This window comes from Vigna unguiculata, chromosome 1 (assembly GCF_037176805.1).
Source record: "Vigna unguiculata cultivar grain cowpea cultivar isolate G323 ecotype 2 chromosome 1, ASM3717680v1, whole genome shotgun sequence".
Lineage (NCBI taxonomy): Eukaryota > Viridiplantae > Streptophyta > Magnoliopsida > Fabales > Fabaceae > Vigna > Vigna unguiculata.
Window position 1 is genome coordinate 31,384,327 of NC_140792.1, and position 23,409 is coordinate 31,407,735.

At 34.0% G+C, this 23,409-nt stretch overlaps 2 protein-coding genes across 2 annotated transcripts; both read right to left on the reverse strand.

The window, feature by feature from the left end:
- Positions 1-9,831: 9,831 nt before the first annotated feature.
- LOC114183051 (nascent polypeptide-associated complex subunit alpha-like protein 1) lies at positions 9,832-12,467 on the reverse strand. Its single transcript, XM_028069892.2, has 4 exons — positions 12,234-12,467; positions 11,122-11,200; positions 10,469-10,599; positions 9,832-10,386 (listed from the first exon to the last, which is right to left on the reverse strand). The coding sequence occupies exons 1-4, from the start codon at positions 12,291-12,293 to the stop codon at positions 10,054-10,056; spliced, it is 603 nt and encodes a 200-aa protein (XP_027925693.1). The 5' UTR covers positions 12,294-12,467; the 3' UTR covers positions 9,832-10,053.
- An 839-nt stretch (positions 12,468-13,306) lies between these two features.
- GTB1 (global transcription factor group B1) lies at positions 13,307-22,842 on the reverse strand. The gene is made up of 17 exons (XM_028069878.2): positions 22,658-22,842; positions 22,463-22,561; positions 21,388-21,514; positions 20,898-20,970; positions 20,628-20,781; positions 20,080-20,215; positions 19,756-20,002; positions 19,444-19,653; positions 19,241-19,354; positions 18,757-19,143; positions 18,578-18,682; positions 17,724-18,503; positions 17,060-17,201; positions 15,777-16,951; positions 14,983-15,192; positions 14,409-14,907; positions 13,307-14,162 (listed from the first exon to the last, which is right to left on the reverse strand). The coding sequence occupies exons 1-17, from the start codon at positions 22,686-22,688 to the stop codon at positions 13,708-13,710; spliced, it is 4,944 nt and encodes a 1,647-aa protein (XP_027925679.1). The 5' UTR covers positions 22,689-22,842; the 3' UTR covers positions 13,307-13,707.
- Positions 22,843-23,409: the final 567 nt, after the last annotated feature.

A 23,409-nucleotide genomic window follows, 5' to 3' on the forward strand; every position in this document is an offset into this window, starting at 1 on the left:
ATTCACCGCATCTTTCTCGTTCGTTCTTGTTCTCTTCGAATTGTTGCTTCCAAGCTCCACACTATTTGTTCCTCATTTTCATGGTTTTATCTCTCATCTTTCTCCTCACTTTCACTTAATAATTTATTTTGAAACATGATAAATATCTTTAAATTGGCTAAAACCCACTTGATTTGATTAGGGAAAAAAACCCTTCCTAGCACGTTCATTTCTATTTTGTGGCTAGAGATGTCAAAATGAGTTTCAACCCATGAGCTAACCCGGCTCACCACGGGTTCGAGCCGGGTTAGGTTGAGAAGAATTCAGTTTTTTTTAAAAGTGGGTTGAACTCAACCCGACTCACTTAACCCACGGGTTAAACGAGTTTGAGCCGGGTTGAGGGTGGGTTGACCACTTAACCCACCAACATATTTTAACAATTTTTTATTTTTTTTTAATAATTATTTACTATTCCTAATTATATAGGTTCACAATTTCATATTTTTAAATGATAGAATGTTGTTCAATAATATTTGAATAGTTTGAATGTTTCATTAATTTGATTGTCAAGTTATATATGTTGATACTTTAATCTTTAAATATAATTTTTATAATAAATTACTCAAGCAACCGTCTTAAACAATTTTTTCTAAATTAGCATGACAAAAATGTGTAGTTTTATTTATATATATTTTGTTGAATAGCATGACAAAAAATGTGTAATATTAGCCATATTTTTTTGGACAATATGGACACTTTCTTGGAAACAATTCATCATATATTGGTGGTGAGCATAATGAAGACATTTATTCTTGATTTTACTATGATTAACATCTCATGGGTTGCTTATAAAATCATTTAAATATTTGAATACTTAAAAATAAATACATAAATAATTTTTTATGTACTAACCCTTGATAAATTAAGTCGGATTGTAAAATTTCTGATTCACCATAAAGTAAACCAGGTTAGATTCACTATTTTTAACCCGACTTGTGGTGAGTCAACTCAACTCACTTTGACAAATTGTGGCTTCCCTGTTCGTTACTATTTTGTGTGCATCATTAGTTATGATTTTAACCTGGTTTTACTTTAATTTTTGTACTTGATATGGAGACTTATCACATGCTCATAATTTTTGTACTTGGGTAAGGTGTAGTAAAATTGTATTTTATAATAGGCTTAAATACCTTTTTGTCCTCATTTTCGTAGTGTTTGTTGCGGATAGTTCTCATTTTCACAGAATGTTTAAAATGGTCCTCATTTTTACCGAATGTTTAGAATGGTCCTCATTTTCGCAATTCGTGTTTTATTTGGTCCTTTTCTATAACGCCGTTTAAATCATTAACAGAGCATTGTACATGTGGCACGATTTGTATTCGGGTGTATTACGTGTACTGTACAGGTGGCTTAATTAGATATTTGGGGATAAATAAGTGAGCTAGGGTTTTGGTAGGGAATGTTTAGGCAGTTGGTGAGTTTTGGCAATCTTGTTCCTCCATTCCCAATTGATATCAGGTATTTGTACAGAAATCAGGTATTTGTATAGAAATCATGTATTTGTACAGTAGAGATACCTTGGAGGTATAGCAATAAGGTATTTGTAAGCATCAATAATTAACTCTTTAATTGTTAACATCACTCTTTCCCAAATTGCTGGGTGTGTGCTCCAATTGGGAATGAAGGAACAAGATTGTCAAAACTCACCAACTGCCAAACATTCCCTACCAAAACCCTAGCTCACTTATTTATCCCCAAATATCTAATTAAACCACCTGTACAGTACACGTAATACACCCTAATACAAATCGTGTCACATGTACAATGCTCCGTTAATGATTTAAACGGCATTACAGAAAAGGACCAAATAAAACACGAATTGCGAAAATGAGGATCATTCTAAACATTCGATAAAAATGAGGACCATTTTAAACATTATGTGAAAATGAGGACCATTCGCAACAAACACTACGAAAATGAGGACTAAAAAGGTATTTAAGCCTTTATAATATTACTTTTGACTTAAATGTTTTACCTGTAGCTTGATTCTATATTTTTAATTGATATAGACTACGAATAAACATTTGCTCATAATAAAAAAAATATTATTGAAGTTGTTTGGTAAACAGAATAGAACATGGTCAAATCAAATTCGATCAATATGGTCACTTAATAAAGTTTTATATATATATATATAACTGATATTTTGTGAGGATTATTTTCTGGAGATTATAAAAACCCGCCTCAAATTAACATAATTTAGAATTTAGAATGATCCACTGAATGATATAATGTGATAATAATTGCGGGGGTTTTAATTATTTTTTGAAGAGGTTAATGATATACACTGTTTTATTATCCCACCACCTAACTATTGACTCTCACTCTACATGATTCACAAAATAAAACTTTACCTAAAAAAAAACACTCAGCTAAAGGAACTTTATCAGAAATAAGTGATGCCATGTGTTTGAAGAACTATCAATCTTTGATTCACATATTGGATTCATTATCCAATTTTTATTTTTTTATAACTTTAGATACGTGAAATTTATTCGTATATTATAAAATCAAAGAGATTAAATTATTCGTTATCCTTTTTTAATCAAGTCAAGTTATTAAATTTCTTTATATATTTTTTGCATGTGTTCTTTTGGCAATGGACATGTTGATGTAGTTTTATATAAGAATATCCTATAAGTGCCTTGCACCAACCACACAAAAAAGGGTTGAATCGGATTGATAATTTATTGGTCCCTTATAAATTTTTTTAAGTTATGTTAGTTGATATTTTTTGTTGTTTGTTTATATAGTTTATGTGTGTGGTGATTATAGAACAAAATAAATTTTGAAACAGTAAATTGTTAATGTGTTAATGATAATTTGAATTTCTTTCTTACCAACCATAAAAGAGATTGAGAGAATGAGGATACAAATTTTGATATTAAAAATATTTTAAAATAGTTTTGGTATAGATAACTAAACAAAATCCTAAAACTTAATTCCATTAATAATTTTTAATTTGTTTCATTATTTTACATTTAATAATAATTTACTAAAAATTATTTATTGACTTATTTGTAATTGTAGTTCCTTTCAATAAATTAGTTATAATTACTTTATGAGTTAGTAATGTAATTGTATTTTAAAATCATTAGAATTTTTTTTTTTCATGTGTAATTTTTATCAATGTGTTAACTTCATCTATTATGAATTGATAAGAATGTTAACACATTGACAAATAGAATCTAATATATATATATATATATATATATATATATATATATATATATATATATAAGTACTTTAATAAACAAAATTAATAAATCTATCAAAATAGTTTGTAATGCATATGTTTAATTAGTTCGTAACAAAGTCAATGAATCACAAAAGACATATGTACTTTTTAATTTATTCAATGTGATTTTATTTTCAAATGAAGTGAATTATTAAACTATTCATACTATTTACTATTTATAATTTGTTATTTTAAGATAATTACTATGAAGAAGAGTTTAAAATATTAATTTATTCTAAAACATGATAACTCTATTAGACGAGTTCAACTGACCGGTTTAGCATACGTCTATCCTTTATATTTTTAAATAATCTATTATTTACAATTTTTTTTATAGTCTATCCTTTGTAGTTTTAGCTTATTTACTTCTTTTTTTTATCATCTTCTAACATTTGTATTTTTACAAAGTCCGTTTTTTATATTTTTTTCGCAACGTCTATTTGTAATTTTATATAGTTTATATTCACATTTTTGTATATTAGCTAACCTTTATTAAGAGTTTATTCAATATTTTCTATATCATCCATTCTTTCTATTATCAAGTGTAGCTATGGTAGTTAGAGTCACAAGGAACAAAGATAGTATATCATTATCCTAAGAACAATACGTTGAAAAATGTCTTACAAAGTTTAGCTATTACGACTTTAAACCAATAAGCATGTCTTATAATAAGAAATTTAAATTAAAGAAAAATATAGAAGAATTAATTTCTCAATTTGAATGCTTAATATGATTATGAGTTTATTACACTTAATTATGTTTAATAAACTAAACATTGCTTATGTAATATGTAGATTGAATAGGTACACTTAACATTCCATTTAAGATCATTGGGATGTATTTTCAAGACTCTGGGAAATATTTCTCCTCATATTAGAATGGTGTTAATAGATCCCTCACATGAGAAAAAATCAACAAATAATTACAAGTTTACATTTAAGGTGACATGATTATATAGAGATCAAACAGACAAGCAATTATTGTAAGGTCAACAATGAAATTAAAATTTATTGCTCCTGAAATTGATAGTAATGAAATTGAATAGTTGAAAAACTTTTTAGAACATCTTTTATTCATAATGAAACCAACCCCATTAGTATCATTACATTTGATTTTCAATAGACAATAACTAGATCTAAAATTAAAACTTATAATGAAAAAAAATAGAATATACAATCAATACATATTTTGATAAAGCACATATAACTAATAGCACATGATAAATGTTTTTGGTTCATATAATTCATTCCACCAACTATTTTTTTTTTGCAATATGCAGACATTGTTATAACTTTATGCCATATTTCAAAAGGCAAAAGTTTTATATTACCTAATCCACTTAAAATCTAAGAGTTTATATGGTAATATGTTTGTATCTTCAAAGTGAGTCAAGTTAACTCATAAAAAATTAAGATACGAGATTGAATATTTTAGACAATCTTAACGTAATTCACTCGTTACATGAAATAAATTATTTACAACATTTTCTTCTTTCATTGTTTAATTTTTCTCATCAATTGTGAGAAGTCTTTCTTATATATTGAAGACTATGCTAGCTTAACTGGCTTCAAATGTTAAAATTATCTTTCTATCTTACATGATATCACTAGCCTTTTTTGATCCTACTCCATCTCTTTGCGTAGTGTTCCTCTTCTTTGTGCATTGCCTCCTTCGACAACAGTTGAGCTCTGTTGTTGTTCGTCCTAGTCGTCAACAACGTGCAAAACAGAGCAAGATAAACCCCTAGAACCTTCTTTGCCCACGCGTCTTCTTACATTTGATGGTCGTGCATCCCTTCTCTTTTATGCACCACCCCACGCCATTGTTGATGTTATTTCCTATCTTCATCATGTCTTTCATATCCACCAACAACTTGTTGATGCACCCTCACTCCCTTTCTTCTCCTACTAGCGCATCGTCCCCTGGTGCCCGCTATCGTGTGTCACCATTGACAACCCAATCGTTGTCTCATCTTTTCGTCGTACTCAGTGCCCCACCATTAACGCCATGTCTCTAACCAACTCCGCACCTTGTTCCTCACCAATCACTCCACCACAGTCCTCCTCGGATAAACCTAAACTTTGCTCGACAGTCACTGTCTCTAATATAAAAAATAACATCCCCTTTATGTTGGAAATGGAGAAGGATCATTATATTATGTAGGCTGAAGTTTTTGCAACTCATGCTCGGGTTATGAGAGGTCTTTAGCATATCATCCCTCAACCTGGAAAGAAATGTTTAACTCCAACTGATGTTGATCACAAACAATGAACCACCCTTGATTCTATTGTACTTCAGTGGATCTACTCCACTATATTTTTTTATCTCCTTCCTATTGCCATGCAAAAAGGTTCAAGAATCATGGATACATGGAACCGTTTAACTATAATTTTTTAGGACAACCATAATTTTCATATTGTTGCCCTCGAGTAGGCTTTCGAGTAGGCTTTCTCTTCCACTTGCATGAATGACTTTTCAAATGTTTATGCATACTGTCATCATCTCAAACAATACTCTGATATAGAAATATAATTTGAATATGTGAATTATTATTTATTGGAGATAAGTATGTATACATAACAAACTTAATTTAGGAAGAATAATTTGAATTCTATAAGAAATATTAAAATTTCTTGGTGGATGAAAAAGATTTGAAATATAATAATTGATATCGGGTGATAGTTGTAACATCTCATTTAATAAGGAAAAATCCTATAAATGAAACATCACATAAAATATAATATAAAGAGCAATACCACGAAGTATACACATATCAACCATTACAGTTAGCCATGAATAGACTTGAAGAAAAGACTAGGCACACCAAGATGCCATGAACAGAATTAAAATGTTCAACAAATGTCCAAAGGCTTGCTCATAAGAAGGGGATTACAAAAATAATGAAAACTCTTCAAACATGGGCTCAACAGTGAGCCCAACCCTAAACCATGCCCAACTAAGCTGCAACATTTTCGTCATTACTACGATCTCTAGGAATTCCCATATCTGCTCACACCAAGGGATTTGGTGATCATTGCAAAAAGGAAAATCACACAAGAAGAGAGACACAAGCAAGAAGGGTAAGCTAGAGTAAAAAGCTTTTTATCATACAATTAAGCATATAAATTAAAAGTCAAGAACACATAAATCAACCAAGCAAGTGATAGCAAGCAACAAGACTCTAAGACTCAATTTATCCGGATACATATAATCAGTCGGATTCACTAGATGCTTATACTTGTGGTGGCCTCTACTGCTATGCAGATCCATTGCCAATGTGTTTCACCCTATACTAGTGCAGTAAGGGCTTTTTGCCCCAATTATTTTTCTCATTTTGCCTCGGTTTTGGAACCGAGGCATATTGGGACGAGGCCAAAAAGGGGTGCCTTTTGGCCTCGGTTATCACCCGAGGCCATATAGGCGCTTTTATGCCTCGGTTCTAAATGAACTGTGGCAGTGGTTGCAACGGAGAGAGAAGAGAGAGTGTTGTTGCAGAGGCGCAGGGAAGAAGAAGAGAAAGGGGGTTCGCGAAATTGAGCCCTAAATAAACCCTATGGCCTCAGTTCCATTAACAACCGAAGCATGTAAAACTATTTGGCACCGGCTAGTGGCATTTTTGAAAAATGCAGCCCCATTTTTGGCTTCAAGTCTTTGGAACCGAAGCATATAACAACTTTTGGCACCGGTTTTAAGCGAACCGAAGCCTATAACCCTCTTTTGCTTCGGGTTTTAACTAAACCGAGGCATAAAAGTTGCCTGGAATTGCCAAAAATGCCACCATGCCATTATATGCTTCGGTTCCTGACCAACCGAGGCATATAAGGCGAGGTAAAAAGCAAAATCTGCACTAGTGCTACCACGCACAAGGTTAACCTTTAAACATCTAAGGCCATTATCCTGCCAAAAACTAGGGTCTCCTACTACTCTCACCACTTGAGTCAGTCCGCTCTACGTGAGACTAACTGACACTTTAGAGTTTTAGGATGCAATCCTTACTTGAATCCATATCTAATTATATACACTACGACACCACCATGAAACCTTACTAAGAGGTTCATGAAATTACGTCCATCACATAAGGTACCGCCATGAGATCTCACCAAGAGGTTCATGGAATTACGTCCAACTCATACCATAATCATGTCTCACCAACCAACCATAGATTTATCATGCATAACAAACTCATACCAATATCCAACCAACCACCCCATCATGTTTCATGAATTCATTCATACCAATCTCATCAATTCAAATCCCAATATATCATATAGAGCATACATGACATCATACTTGAACTATTTAAAGCACAAATCACCCAATCATGTAAAACACATACATGTACAATCAACTTTGTGAATCTCGCTCAAGCTAAAGAGCTCTCGCTCAGGCGAGAAGAACCCCTCGCTCAAGCGAGAAGAACCCCTCGCTCAAGCTATCAGCTCTCGCCTAGGCGAGACTGCAAATAGAGAGCACCTTAAGGTCTCGCTCAAGCTAGTCCATCTCGCTCAAGCAAGTGGCCTTCGCTTAGGCGAGCCCTCGAAACAAAGAGGGGGTGAGTTGTTGTTGTTCTCGCTCAGGTGAGAGCTCTTCGCTTAAGCGAGAGCTTTCGTTTTGAGCGACCACCCAACTCGTCTGGGCGAGTTCAGCATAACTCACCTGCTCTCACGCATGCCGTCACGACCAGAAGCACAGCATACATTTTCCATACCGTCAACAACACCACACAAGCATTCAAGAGTACAAAACATTCCAATAGCAGACAAAATAGCATAGAAACGCAAAACCCTAACTTCCTTTACCTTAACAAAAGTTATTGTGAGGGAGGTTTAGGCACTAGCAGAAGGGCACCACAATTCCAAGAGCACTAGAAACTGAAAATAAAGGAACACCAGCACGAAGGTGAGGTTCTGAAAAGAACCCATTTTCGAACCAGAACAAAAGACTGGAAATAGAGAGACGAGAGTTGGAGCTCAACTTACATGGAGAGAAACGTTAACCAAGCTTAGAGGAAGAATGGGGTCAAACCCTAGTAGAGCTCTTTGTTGCAATTCTAAGAGAGAGGAGGGTAACAGTTTTCTAGAAAAACAGCAGAATGATGGTTTAGGGCTAAAAGTGAAGTTTTAAGACATCTTATGGACTAGCCTTAGGCCTATCAGAAGGCTAGGCCCTAAAACATTAAGGGCAAAAAAGAAAGTGAACCTTACAATAGTACAATTTATTTGACTTTGTTTTCAACCTTATCAATTACAAATTAATATTACAATTTTAAAAAATCATGTTGGTGTTGTTAGTTTTGGTCATAGTTTCATGTCTAATAACTAATAAAATTGTGATGTATTTGTCTACGAACTTGATCTATAATAATATCATCTCCACATATGACTTATTTATGTTTTTTATATAAGTAAATATGTTGGACTATGATAGACAACAAAAATCGACAGAATGTATACAAATGAATTTTCTGTCAACTCATTATGATCAATTTTTTATAAATTCAAAAAGGCAATATAATTAATAAAAAATAATTAATTAATTAATTAATTATTGGTATTGATTGCGATAAAATGATAATCAACCTTTTATAAAGAGGCAACTACGAGTACTAACGATGAATGCATATGTAATAGATCATTTCTTATTTATTATCGCATAAAGTTGTTTCTTTTATATTTCCGTGCCAATACAAGGTTAAGAAAATAATAAAATAATAGCTTAAATATGTTTTTGGTATCTCAAGTTTTCTTTTTAATCAAATTTTGTTAAGTTTATCTGACGTTTTAAGCGCGTTTTATGATAGTATTTGAATTGTTTACACCGTTTGACACATTTTCGCTTCAATGTTAACTCAAATATTATCATAAAATACGTTTAAAATGTCAAATAAACTTACCAAAAATTGGTAAGAAAGACTAAATTCACGCATTTCTAAAGATAAAAGACTAAATTGATATAAAGTTTTGAAAAAAAACTAATTTCAAAATTCACTTAAACATACAAAAAAACATATTTAACCCTAAAATAATATTCCAATGGAATAATAATTTTTTCAATCGTATTTGACCTATTTATGGGTCGGTGAAATATGTAAATTGATTCATTAAATTTGAAAAAATATAAACAGTAACTTTTTTTAACGTTACTTAAATTGTTATTTGATATTAAAGGTTTTAATACTTTTAAGTTGTATTTTCTTAATATAGAAATCAGTGAGCTCGCTTACAAACAAATTTAGAACTATTGGGTGAGTTGGATTAACTTCAGATCATTGACAACGTTTCAAGTTTTTCAATTTAACATCAAATTATTCAAAGTCTGTACATTTCAAATTTATCCATTTTCTCCACTTAAAATAGGTACAGTAAAAAACTGTTGAGTTCATAATCAAATTGGTCTTTCTGGATTGATCTCTAATTGTAATTATATTAACGCAATTCACTATATCAATTTACAAGATGCCAATTAAATAGTAATCTCTAACTTCTTATTATGCTATTTCTACACTATTTCAAAACACACACATCAAAACCAACAAAAACAAAACCCACAAGACAAACATAAAAATATTAGGCATATCATACTAACCATTCTTGACAAGAAACATACAAGAGTAGAGAATGAGTCTATAGTCTTTTCCTCCTACGCCTATAATTACAAAGAGAAAATAGAATAAAGCAAAGGTTATTAGCAACCAATTCCCAAACAGAGCAAAACTATGACTGAAAAAAGAAAAATCCTCCACATTGCAAATTCTAAAATTCTCCCAAATCTGACCATCAATTAGTTAGCTCCATAATGGCAGCAACAATATCGCCATTGGCAGCTTTGAGAGCCTTAACAGCTTTAGGTCTTGACACACCAGCTTGAGTCATCACCAACTCAATATCCTTGGGATCTACACCAGACTCGTCCACATCTTCATCATCTTGAGCAGTTGCAGAGGTTTCTGGCTTCAATCCTACATTGCTCACATTAGGAGCCTTGAATTGTTCTGCTGCCTGAGTCTGTAGCTGTGAACTCAAGTCTTCAATCTTTGCTTCGCCGAATATAATGTATGTGTCAGAAGTTGGACTTTTGAGAACATCCGGTTTTGAGATAACAAAAAGGATCTAAACAAACAGAACAGAAAAACAAATCAGTTTTGACCAATTCAAAGTTAGTATCAGTACATAGATATGTCAAAGTGCTAACATTCTTGCTCTTCTTGACAGTCACACGGCTGACACCTGTGACAGGTTTCATTCCAAGTTTCAGCATTGCCTTGCGACTCTTCTTTTCACTTCTGGTCTGCTTGGATCTACCAGATGCATCACCCTCTAGACCTGTAATAAAATCCATATTGCTACGAGACTGAGTTACATCCATCAATGCAACTTCAATTCATGTAATAAAAAATCACGTGCAGCATTAACTTAGTTGTACACAACAAAAGACTCATCACAATCTACTTGCTTTTTTCATTTTTATTCAACAAGAGATTAAACTGGACTGTAAATTACACACGACTTAACAGTGGCATGACTTGTTAAACACTCATAACAATATTGAACAACTTTGTAAACTATGATTGATTAAACAAGACCCTGAAAAAAAAAATAAGGAAACCAAAAACACATTGACCACAATTCTCAATAGTCAATTTATTACTTTAAAAAAATAAAATGGATCACTTCTGAGAGTAAAAGGCAACCCATATTAATCTAATAGACCTTTTACATTCTATGAGCAAGTGAATATTTGCTAAATTCAAGAATGAAAGGGGTTATGTAATCCAACAAACCACTCCATTTAATCTTATTTTATACCCAACACACCACTCCATTTAATCTTATTTTCCAACTTACCTTCAGCATTGTCATCATCCTCGTCTTCCTCGTCATCTTCCTCATCCTCATCATCATCCTCAACTAAAGGCTCATCATCCTACAAATGTGTTATTCAGAAGTTCGAGATATTAGAAAACAAATCAAATAGTAGGCCATAGAAAACAAAGCAAATAGTAGGCCATTGAATATGTCGAGTAAAAAAGTTCTTTAATGACTACAGTTTAAGGAAGACTCGATAGATAGTCATTAGGATGTTACAAACAAAACAAAATATATGGAAGGACTCACTCTTATAAACAAAATAAATGTTGCTACTGCAGTATTCTTCTTTTATAAAAAAGGTGAAAATAAAGAGAGAGCATAGAGTAATATATTGAAGTGCTACATATATCTATTCACATAATAAAACCTTTAAATTGATAAATACAATCTATTGAGTACTAGAAATTAGGAACCCATTACCAAAAACAAAATTATAAGAGCACTAATAAAAAATATATGCTAAAAGTATGATCATTAACCAACTACTTGATTTGACTTCGGCAACTCTCTGCACACATAGGCAACTCTCTGCACACATATGCACAACCTTAACATAGGAAACACTAAGGTTTAACAATAAATCAGCAGAAGTTAATGGAAGTCAAATTTTCAAATCAAGCCAAAGTGTCCATTCATTTCAACAGGTCTAGCGGCTCTCCTCTCTGATATAAAAGACCATAAACTTATTTTCAGACAAAAACTGTGACATATAAAACCCCAGAAACCTTTCAACTAATTGCATAGAAATCATCAACCTTAAACCAAATTGAATGATTGCATGTTCACTTTCCCAATCTGAACTTCTGTAAAACTAATCAAAAATCTAATGAACAACACTAAAATGCGAGTAAGCCACTGAATTCCAAAAAAAAAAAAAAAAGAAAAAAATTTTGGGATCAAACACAAGAAGCGTGGATTTAGAAGTTACAATGGCCTCTAAAACCTCAATGCTCAATGTTCTCATCAGATACAAATCCTTAACAGTAACACAGTCCTTGGTTCCAAATATTTTGAACCTAATTCTCTATCACTTCAAATTAAATTAAGAGCAAAAGAAAAGATGTAATACTGAAGGTATAGATTATTACATGGATCTTTTCCTGTTCGAATTGAGCCGCAAGAAGATCTTCTTGGGTCTGAGCTGTCATAGCAATTATTTCAGGTTTTTAGGTGTTCTAAGCTTTAGTGTCACAGGCTTATTCTTCTATGAGCACATAGACATAACCAAAAGCCTAAAACCCTAGAACCATGATTTTTATAGTTTTAAGTCGGGTTGACCCAATTTAACCCGTCTCATCCCTTTCTTTCGGTGCGGTTCGTAGGAAGAGAGACTCTTACATATCTTAAAACATGCCACGTCAAATTAAAAACTTTGTTCAGACAGGACAGGTGCCGTTCACAGTAATTTTAAATTTACAAAAGTATACAAATTATTTTAAATATTTTTTGTTATCAATTAAAACTATTAAAAATATAATTTTAGATATATAATATTCAAATTTTAAAAAGTAATTGATCAATAATAAAAAGGTATGTTATTAACACTCAATTAATTTAATATAATCCAAAAAGTTCTTCAACTTTTAGTCAATAATAGGAAGAGTTTAAAAGTCTGTATATGAAGAAAAAACTAAGTTGGAAAATATTAATTCTTTGAAAAAAATTGTAATATCTGCGAAATGAAAGACTCTCTGGTTCACCTAGAGATATAAAGCACAGATAAGAGATCATAAGTAATATTATTGCTATTATGATATTACTTAAAAAAATATCACTTGAAGTACTATAAGAAGCCCTCACCATTGACACTTTTTACCATAACTTCTCTTCAATATTATCTTATTCTAAACCCAAACTTATATTTGATATTATTTTCTGAGATATAAAAGAAAGAGGCTACACTTGGCATCTAATATTTCTGTTAAGCATTTAAGGAAGATGTTTTTATTTCTACGAGTGATTGTTGCATTACCTAGAATATTTATTACCTAGAATATTTGTCATGTATATTCAGTTCTGTTTTTATTTTTACAAGTAATTGTTACATTACCTAGAATATTGTCATGTATATTCAGTTCTGTTTTTAGTTTCTCACAAATAATTGTTTTTGTTAGCATATCATTTATTCCCTCAGAGCTTAGGCGGTGCTTCTGCGAGAATATTTAGACACAAATAACAGGGTCTTTGAAGACTTCATTTCACTATTTGGTATTTTCGAACAAGAGGTGCAGCACAGCATTCAACTGCATCCTCCATAACTCATCAGGAATGGATATTGCTCCCCTGAAATCCAAAGCATTAACTTCTGCTGGTGTTGCAACTGATATAATCATATTATGAACAAGTCGCTGCTTTGCATATGACAAATCCCAACTACACTACCCACACAAGCAGGGATCCAAGTAGAGGGAAACAATCCGAATAAATTACATTGCAAAAAGAAACCTACCCAAAATGTCATCATTCATCCATTTCAGGGGGAAAAAGAGGATTGATTACAAAATGACTTCAGGATCAACCTACAGCTGCAAGTAAAGCTAAGCTAAGCTTTCGGAGGTGAGTTCACCAACCACCAGAATTTCCAGACCCCCAACCGTTCCCAGCTGCTGCTTTCTTGGGAGCAGCTCCCCAGCCAGAGCTTCCTTGATCACCATCACTTGGACCACCACCACCACCACCAATCTGTTGTCCCCAGCCACCATTGTCATTGTTATTAGAGCCACCGCTTCCACCTCCCCAACTACCACTTCCACCACCCCAACCACCCGGAAAAGCTTCCCTTCCAGGAGAATTTTGAACTTTGGCCCCTGGAAAACTGCTTAAACCATCATCTGAATCCTTTGTGTTATTAGAACCCCACCTGCTGCCCCCATAACTAGAGTCCTGCCTTTCATTGTTGGAATTGTGTCCTCTGTTATAAGAACCTCGACCACGACCACGTCCTCGTCCACCATATGGACGAGGCACCCCACTAGGATGTTCCTCCTGATTCCCATTGTTTCTATAGTCACCACGTCCTATAGAACAAAAAATAAATAAGGACATAAATCTATATTAAAAAAATTATCAGGTCTTACTGGAAAAATGACAAGTGAAAACTAGTTGGATAACACGTGAAACTATATGCAATTAACCCAGCAAAGCACGGCAAGATCATACAGATTAGATAACTAGACATAAATAATCTAATTAGGTTAAAATCCAACTAGAATATATGAAAAAATAAAATGTTATAGCTAAATTTAAAAGTTAAGTCAATATACCTGTCCTAGAACCAGGAGTAGAAGATCGATCCCTATCATAAGAGTGACCTCTCCTACCACCCTCACTATTTGAACCACCACCCCAGCCACTACCCACAGATGGCCCAGACGAGCCACCAGCTGCAGGGCTACGCATTGGTACCATAGCAGCAACTGACCTAATGGAGGGGGTGGAATCGTGCTGGGGGTCATCAATATGCCTCTGAAAGTATGCCACGAGCCTATCAATGTCCTCAAACATCTTTTTTCTGAACCTGAATCCTTTTGGGTAAAGCCCAATGTACTCATGGTGTGGATTTGTACTTCTTATGTAAGTTAATATAAATGTGCCAGGATGCTCGTGGGAGATGCCAAAACTATAGACAATGCGCGTAGGATACTCAGCTTTCTCCATCCTCAAAAGTTCATCAACTTCTGATTTTGTACCCTTTCGAAATTTGCGATAGTTTAGCATTGTCTTTAAGTAAGCCACCAATGGATCTACATATCGGTCCATAACCTAAGCAACAACCAGCAGGAAAAAGTTAGACATATAATCATAAGCAAAGCATCCAGAAAATGTTGGAAACTTTACCTCATCTAAGTCCTCAAAAGTGTCGTCTCCAATTTTTAGTGTCTTCCCAATTCGCAGTAAGCTTGTAATGTCCTTGTGTTCCTTCCCACCTTCGACTATATCCTTATGGGCATATACTCCATCATTAATTTTAAGAGTTAAAGTAAGATATGAAGGTCCTCGTGAACTAGGACGGATAATACTTTCTCCGGGATCTTTGTCAGACAAGAACTGCATAAGGAAAAAGGCATAGCTAAGCTAGCAACATATTAAACATTAAAATTCTTATAAAAATATAAGATTTTTTTTTTCTTTTAACGACTACTTGCAATAAAATGCGTTTCATTACAGATAAAAACCTACCAAATTCCAAGTTCGCCACACTATGAACCTACACAAATTTTAACTAGAAACTAATGGATTTATCTCAATCTAAAAAGTCAAACAAGCAAAATTCATTCATTCTTCAAAACAAGGGTCCAGAAGTATCTACCTCAATTACATAAAATATGGAAATATTACTGTGAAGTTATCAAAGACACCCAGTTGATATTGCAATTAGGCATAGAATGTGAAGGGTCCAGAAGTATCTACCTCAAATACATAAATTAGTCCACAGTTATCATTCCAACCAAGTTTACTAGGAGCCATTAAGGAAAAAAACAATTGTCATCAAGGACTAAAAATTTCCACCTACCAAGACGAGTCAGGATGTGCATACACAACGAAACAATTTCACGACTATGAAAGATCCTAATATGATTCTAATAAGGTCAATAAAATACAAAATTTAACAAATAAACTCAGCAACAAACCTCCATTGCTTCATCTGCAGTTATGTTCTGAAAGCGTGGATGAACAATCATCCTTGGCTTGAAATGCTTCTTAGCAAGTTCCTTTTCTTTCCGAGCTTTGTCTTGATCACTCTGAAAGCAGCTCCGATCTTCATGGTAATAGGGGTCAATATCCCGGTTATTCTGTAACCGATTACTTCTCATTTCACTGTCCTTACAAACAAGGAAGACTTGATACCGATTCTTTTGAATTGACTTGATTTTACAAGTGAGCATGTCACCTTCATGTAGCCTATCAGATAATTCAATTACATCTCTCCAGTCATCTGTGTAGTCTTCCTTCATGAGAATTCCAGTCATTCCAGATTCAAGCCCACATATTGCTTTCTGAGCCTGCACTCTTCGAACAGTGACTTGGACAATTTTGCCTTCCGCCAGGGTCTCTTCAGTCTCACCTGAAATCATATAAAATTCTTCATCCTGACTTGGTTCTTCATATTGATTGCGCCAATCCTGAAAACCTTGAATTAATTCTCTCTTTATGTCATAGAAAGTCTGTATTTTGTTTTGACGATTTTTCCCAGAAGCATATTCCTCAACATCAAGGTTTTTTAAATAACTAGGCCGGTCTCTCACGTGCTCTATGGCCATCTCCAATGCATCATCATCATCATTTGCATCACCAGTTCCATCTTCTTCATATACATCTTTGGCCAGCTCTTGGGCAAGAATATATGATTCAGGATGAATTCTTGTATCATCCAACAAATCAATAAATTGGCTACTGCTAGCTGCCAACCCACTCCGCCGGACACGCAAGAAACCAACTGCATTGACAAACACCTTTTTTCCAAGTTTGTGTTCTGTGACAAAGTCCTTCCGTGTAAAAATGGCACCAGCCCTTACCAAAGATCTCTGTAAGGATGCAGCCTTCCTTGGACCAAGCCCGGAAATAAATTGTAAGGGTGCAAATAGCCACTCATGACTTATTGCTAAATTAATGTCTAAGCCAACCTGATTGGTCACATCTACCATAACCTGCTCAACCATAGCAAATTTATCATCTTGGTTGAGAAAACTCTCTAAAGGGCACAATTTCCATGACAAGATTTCCTTTCTAGGTCCGCATAATGTTGCAACCATAGCCAATGGGTTCTGGAGATAACGACCAAGTGCAACAGCCCGCCTCACTATACCTATTAAAGTAAGAAAAACATACTCTTATGCCTATCAATGCAAGAAAAATAGTATGACATGGGATTCCTAAAATAAAAAACAAAGCAAACAATTAAAACAATATTTACCTTGCTGTGAAGGAAGTTGTTCAGAGGAAATTCGAGAATTTTCATAAAGACGGGGAAGAGATTCATCTCCATAGACAATGCTGAGCCCATCCATTTCATGCCCGACATCTCTAGGGTTTTCCTCAACCATCTTAAAAATAACCTGATAAAGTAGAGCAAACCAATGGTAACACCCACCATATGACAAGAGCTTTTTTCCACTAAGGGAGAAGAATACATGAATCAAACAACCTATGACCAATCATATCAATTAACTTAGAAAAATATGAACTAATGACACTATCGTATAGATGAAACTATTATATAAGGAGGTGATGTCCAATTTAATTGAACAAAATGTTTTATGATTAACTCTTACAAAATAAATGTTCATTCCACAAAGTAGATGTTTTATAAGGCTACAGGATGAGGAGGAGGATATTCTAACAGTGTATTTAAGAAAAAAAATAGGCATATTATAAACAACTGAAATCACAGTGCATAATTAGTAAGAGGGGGTAGTATGGTAATTAAAATAGGATTGAGAAGTGATCATTCCCATTTCAATGAAGGGTTAGGCGATTAAAATGAAATGGTACAAGAATCCAAACAATGCAGGGAAAGGTATTAATCCTACAAACAATTTCATCAACACACGAATAAACACAGAGACCAAGATGCTAACCTCATATATATCTTCCTTCAAACGCGTGCAAGACAAGTTAACTGCTCCTAAAACAACAACATGTGGTTGGTGATCTGTCATAAACTTCAACACTCGCTCCTGGTCATTCTTCTTCCGTTGTTGGTCACTAACATTCTGTGATCTAAAAGTAAGGGACCCAGTGTAAAGCACATCTAACACTTCTCCCGATGAATCTAACATCACAAAAGTTGTTAGTGGCTTTCCAGGGCCCCAACAGCATGCCATAACCCTTGGAGCAGCCTCCTCATCTGAGCCAAGATCATTTTCCTTCTGTTGATAAGGTCCAACAGAAACCTTATTCCTTAATGCCTTCCCATACTCCATAAGTAGCCAATTCTTTGCTTTACTTGCCAATACACCTCTTGCCTCTTTTTCCATTGATGGTAAAAGAAATCGAAAAATGGCATCTTGCAGTATCAACTTCCTCTGTTCGTTCCACAGTTGAGCAGATCTGCTAACACTGTCGCTAATATAATACTCATTGAATTGGTCAATCAACTTATTAAGATACTCCTCAGGCAACTTAATAGTAACTTGAATGAGTTTCTCCTCTTCTGCCTTCTGAATAAGGAGCCATTGCACATCTTCAAACTTAGACAATGGCTTCTCCCGCAGCCACTTCACCCCAGCAAATTGATGGAAAGAATCTATTGTTGTATTTCCATCAGCAGTAGGACAAGTTGACACAACTGCATGGTCAAGAAAGTGGGCACGAACATGTTTCCTAATGCTAGGCTCACAACTTATCTCAACAGCTGCCTGGAACAAAATAACCAAAAAGATCAAACAAGAGCTCCCTTATAATGATTAAGAACAAAGTCACAGATACATACCATGTGCCTGGCACATTTAAGTACTTCTTCAGGAGTATCATACATAGCACACGTGAAGTTAGAAGCCATCTCCTCAGGTGTTTCCTTTGGATCTTCCAACTCTTGCTACAGGGCATGGAGAACAAAATCTTTAGTATAGGGTCAAAACAAACAGCAGTTCCAAATCAAAGCATACTTACCAGGTTAACATCAGTTAGACATAATCCAAGTTGCTCAGGACTACACCCGAACCTGCTTGCAACCTCCCATAGACCTGCCTTACTGAAAGTGCTATACATTGACTTCCTTTTCGGCCTCTTGTATTGCCCTTCATCAACACCAGCTTCGCCTGGTGGGAAATGCAAGTTGAACTTGGAGTCAACATCATCAACCTCCCTCTCGGACTCTGCTTCCTTCAGTGATCTCATGACTGATTCAAACAATTGACTATTTAAGTTTAGTCTCGTTTCATCATACACACGACGCGACTCTTCTTCAAACCGTTTATTATAATATGACTTGAGGGCACTCTTCCTCTTCTGAAGAAGCAACCACTTCTTGTCCAAGTCCTGAAGAGCCCAAAGAACCTACATAGTGCACAATAAATCCATTAGAAAAATTTTAACAAAATTATCAATGACGCATAATAGCAACAAAAGATTACCAAAATCAAAGTTCACATACCTTGTGCCATTTCAGAGTAGGTGTCTTGTCATTCTCGTCAACAGCTTCAGGTTGCTCCAGGTCTTTTAATAGGCTTAAGCATTCCTCCTTCCGATACATAGCAATAAAAGGGATCTAAAGACAGAAATTTTCACCTTTAGAAAATGAAGATATCATAAAACTAACAATAGATGCAAAAAACTGAAGGATGATATATTACTGACGTCTAACTTTTGCACGTGATGCAATTCCAAAAATCTGATAATATCATCCTTGTTTATTGGTAGGTCATCCTTTTCATTATTTTGGGAGTTGGGGACCTTCTTGTAAATCCAAGGGACAGCTCCATTACTAAGTTGATTAACTATCCATTGACTCTCTTCTTCTATACTACTTCTATCCGATGGTGGGGCACCAGTACTTTCATCTGATATCTAAAAAATAAAAAATAAAATAAAAAAATGGTACATCATACAATAAGTACTTTTCATTAATCAGGAAATTTTCGATCTATGTTCACAGAGATCCAAGATGACCTGCATTCTCTCTGGAATATCAAGCTCCCTAATTTGGTCATCCTGCTCTGTCATATATTTCTCAGACAGAACAATGGGCTCAAATTCATCTTCAAGTCTAGTCTCTCTGTATTCACTCATTTCAAGATTTTTCTGGCGATTCAGAATCAACTCATCTGGATCACCAAATAATTCTTGAGCTTCTTGTAGAGCTGAGGAAGAAACTCCTGGAGCCTGCCTAGTTTTCTTCTTCTTCAGCTTCCTCTGCCTGCACAGAGAGCAGTATCAGATGCTTAGATCAGATAATTAATTCTTAATTTTAAAAAACTATAAAAATTAAAATACCTCATAGGAGCTCCGTTCTCATCAACTTCTTCTTCATCCACAATGAAATCAGCCATTTCATCGTCTTCTCCAATGTCAGCATCCTCTTCTTCCTCTCCTTGTTCCTCCTCTTCAGCAATGTCTTCAAGTGGAGGTCCTGTAAATTCACGGAAGGCATAGTAAGAAAGTGCTTGGTTATTGGAGCATGTATTAATGAGCATGAATTACCTTTGGCATGCAAAATGTAATTCCATAAGAGGAGTTAGAATGTATTATACCAACTACAATGCCAAAAACATACGTTGAGAAACCAGAAAACATCATCATAGAATGTACAATTTACTATTTTGTCGTCACTAACATCTGAGGAAATTTTAAAATAACTTCAATACTATTTGGGTAATTTTAGTTTCAAAAAACATTTTACACATTCAAAGTAAACCCTTTCTATCAAAATTGTTCTTCAAAGTTAAAAATCTTCATGATCTGTGTGAAAAGTAATATTCCAACAACAATAAAGTACTATCAGTGAAAAAACCAAAGCATAAACCGCCATAACCAGAGCATACCTTCATCATCACCAAATAAACTGCGTTTAAGCTTCTCCTCAGCAGTTCGCCCAACTTTACCACTTCCAACAAACTCCTCCTCATCAGACAGCCCAGAAGGCTCCTCCTCGGTGTCCCTCCGGCCTTTTTTCAGTCGCTTAAACTTTTTGCTCTCCTTACAAATTAAAAAAAAAATTGTGAATTCAATTTGTACATAAAATAGAGTAATAATCCACTAAATTCAAACACTAATGAAAAAATTGAAATACATATGTACAAAAGATTCCAAACCTTCCGACGATGAATATTTATATTGTTGTCCTCCAGCAACTCATAATCATCTTCATCAAGCACATACTCTTCCCTAAAATGGTGACATTAATTCGTTACATATCTATAAATAAGAGTACTAGCATCATTGATGTTTTAATTTTAAACAATAAATACAGACAATCAATTTTTTTAATCCTATGCCTATCTCCCACCAAAGGGGTTCACAATGAAATAAGCGGTAACAGGGGAAAAAAGCAGAAACCAGCCCATGTGCATGGAACTTCTAAAAAATGCAAGATTTATGTATTTTAAAAAATTCAGAAAAAGTTTTGTAAGAGGAAAATCAATCAGCTGCTCATGCTAGAGGGATTATCAAATATAACCAATTTAATAAAAAATATTCATCTATTATCAGACATTCTGTTGCTTCTCTAAAGATACAAATACACAAATACATTTCTTCGACCACAAGCAAAGGTTAAAAAAAATATTAGGACGGAAAACTGACTTTTTCTTCCTTTTTTTCTTCTTCTGTCGCTCATCATCACTGTCTGCTCTCTCTTCTTCATCTTGCTCCTCTTCGTCCTCAATGTCATCCACAATAAATCCATCATTTTCATACTCATCCTGCCCTTCTGAAGTGAGGAGGTAAAGAAAGTGTATTAAAAAAACAAGATGGCATCCCATAACGCCCGTCAAAGAATAATCATATACACATGATTAGCTCCATAAAATAAGACAGCATCGGATAGATCACATTCATATATCAAGCAAAAACAAAATGAAGAACATCAAAAACAAAACAAGAACAAAGCTAAACTCTCAACTGACCATTAAATGACACCACAAAAGGGACTAAACCATAAAATTTGATACCATTTGAACAATCAAGCAAACAAAATTCTTAAATAAGTATCACTCTTCCTAATGGGAACCACTGAACAGCACTCAGAAGTCTGTCTGCCACACCTTAGCTCATACAAACATTCTCCCAAGCCAAGACAAAACTTCGAAAAATGTGAGGGAAGGCCACGCCTAAAGGATACAATACAAGTAAAAGATAAAGATAAAGATTTATGATTGACAAGGCTAACCAGAATTACATGCTCTCAAACATCGGAATACGAAAAAAAAAACACTAACAAAACTATTTCCCTCGTTTCCCACGAATTCCCAAACCGAATTTTTAACATGCACGAGAACTTATACATCTCAAGTTTCATGTTCCAGCCAGATGACCAGTCTAATCCTCACAGAAATCCAATACTCGTTTTGTTTATTTTGGCTTCTATTATGAAAAGATCATCAAGGCTGAAACTTAAACAGCTTTCTCCAAGCATACAATATCATACCTAACAAAAAGATGCTTTCTGCATTTACCACATGTAACAGTTCTTACACCCATCGAACAGCACAACAAAAAGCAAACCCTAATTTGAAAACGTTCTAACAAACCCAAAAGCGCCACCACCACTGAAGAAATTTGCATACAAATAAAAAACTGAAAAAAAAAAGCAAATCAAAAAATAATAACATTCACACAAGGCATAGTTCAGAAATATCGACCCAATCAAAGTATATACCCTCTTCTTCGTCTTCATCTTCGTTATCCACATCTCGCCCCTCTTCCAATTCTTCCCCGTCAATGGGTTCCCTCTCTTCTTCGTCGAGCTCGACGTCGTCTGCGCGTATTGAACAACCAAGGGAACCGAAAATGTGAGAAACTTCAAAGGGAAAATGAAAATGCAAAGAGGAATTAGGGAGTTTCTAGGGTTCACCTTCTTCGTCTGAGATTACGCCTTTGGCCATGATTGAAGAGCTAAGAACGCAACGAATAAACAAAAACGATAGAGAAAACGAAACCGAACGAGAGCAACTGCTATCAAATACGAATCAAAAGACGAGAATGGAGAGAGTTGAGTTGGGAAGTGAAGAATGAAAGAGGAGGGTGTTCTCTTTATATTTTATAATATTTGTTTATATTACAGGTGTGTTTGTTAGTAGAATAAAAATTAGAACTTCATTTTCATTTTCCAAAATATAAATTTGGAGATATAATATTTTAATTCTTTAGATAGCAAATTATATTTATAATATTTGTTTATATTACAGGCGTGTTTGTCAATAGAATAAAAATTACAACTTCATTTTCCAAAATATAAATTTAGAGATATAATATTTTAATTCTTTAGATAGCGAATATAAATTGATGAGTTATAGATGGACCTAACGGGTTGGATCGTTATATTCTTTTAACAAAAATTAAAATAAAAAATAATTTAAAAAATAACTTATTGAAATGACTTAAATATATAATATTATAATTTAAATTATTAATATTTATAAATTAAATTATAATTATTAATTATAATTTAATAATTTAATAAATATTTTTTAATTCATTTGATATTAATTAATAAACTAAAACCGAAAAAATATTAATAGATACTTTTAATATATATATATATATATATATATATGATTAAAAGAATTTTGAAAAAACTAAACACTAAAAAAAACAAATCTAGCA

Coding starts and splice junctions, on each gene's coding strand:
- GTB1 (XM_028069878.2), bottom strand. CDS start 22,688: ATGGCCAAAGGCGTAATCTCAGACGAAGAAG. Junction 20,003..20,079: donor GAGAACGGAGCTCCTATGAG/GTATTTTAATTT, acceptor CTCTCTGTGCAG/GCAGAGGAAGCTGAAGAAGA. Junction 19,654..19,755: donor ATATTCCAGAGAGAATGCAG/GTCATCTTGGAT, acceptor TTTATTTTTTAG/ATATCAGATGAAAGTACTGG.
- LOC114183051 (XM_028069892.2), bottom strand. CDS start 12,293: ATGACAGCTCAGACCCAAGAAGATCTTCTTGCGGCTCAATTCGAACAG. Junction 11,201..12,233: donor TCGAACAGGAAAAGATCCAT/GTAATAATCTAT, acceptor ACACATTTGTAG/GATGATGAGCCTTTAGTTGA. Junction 10,600..11,121: donor GGATGATGACAATGCTGAAG/GTAAGTTGGAAA, acceptor ATTTTATTACAG/GTCTAGAGGGTGATGCATCT.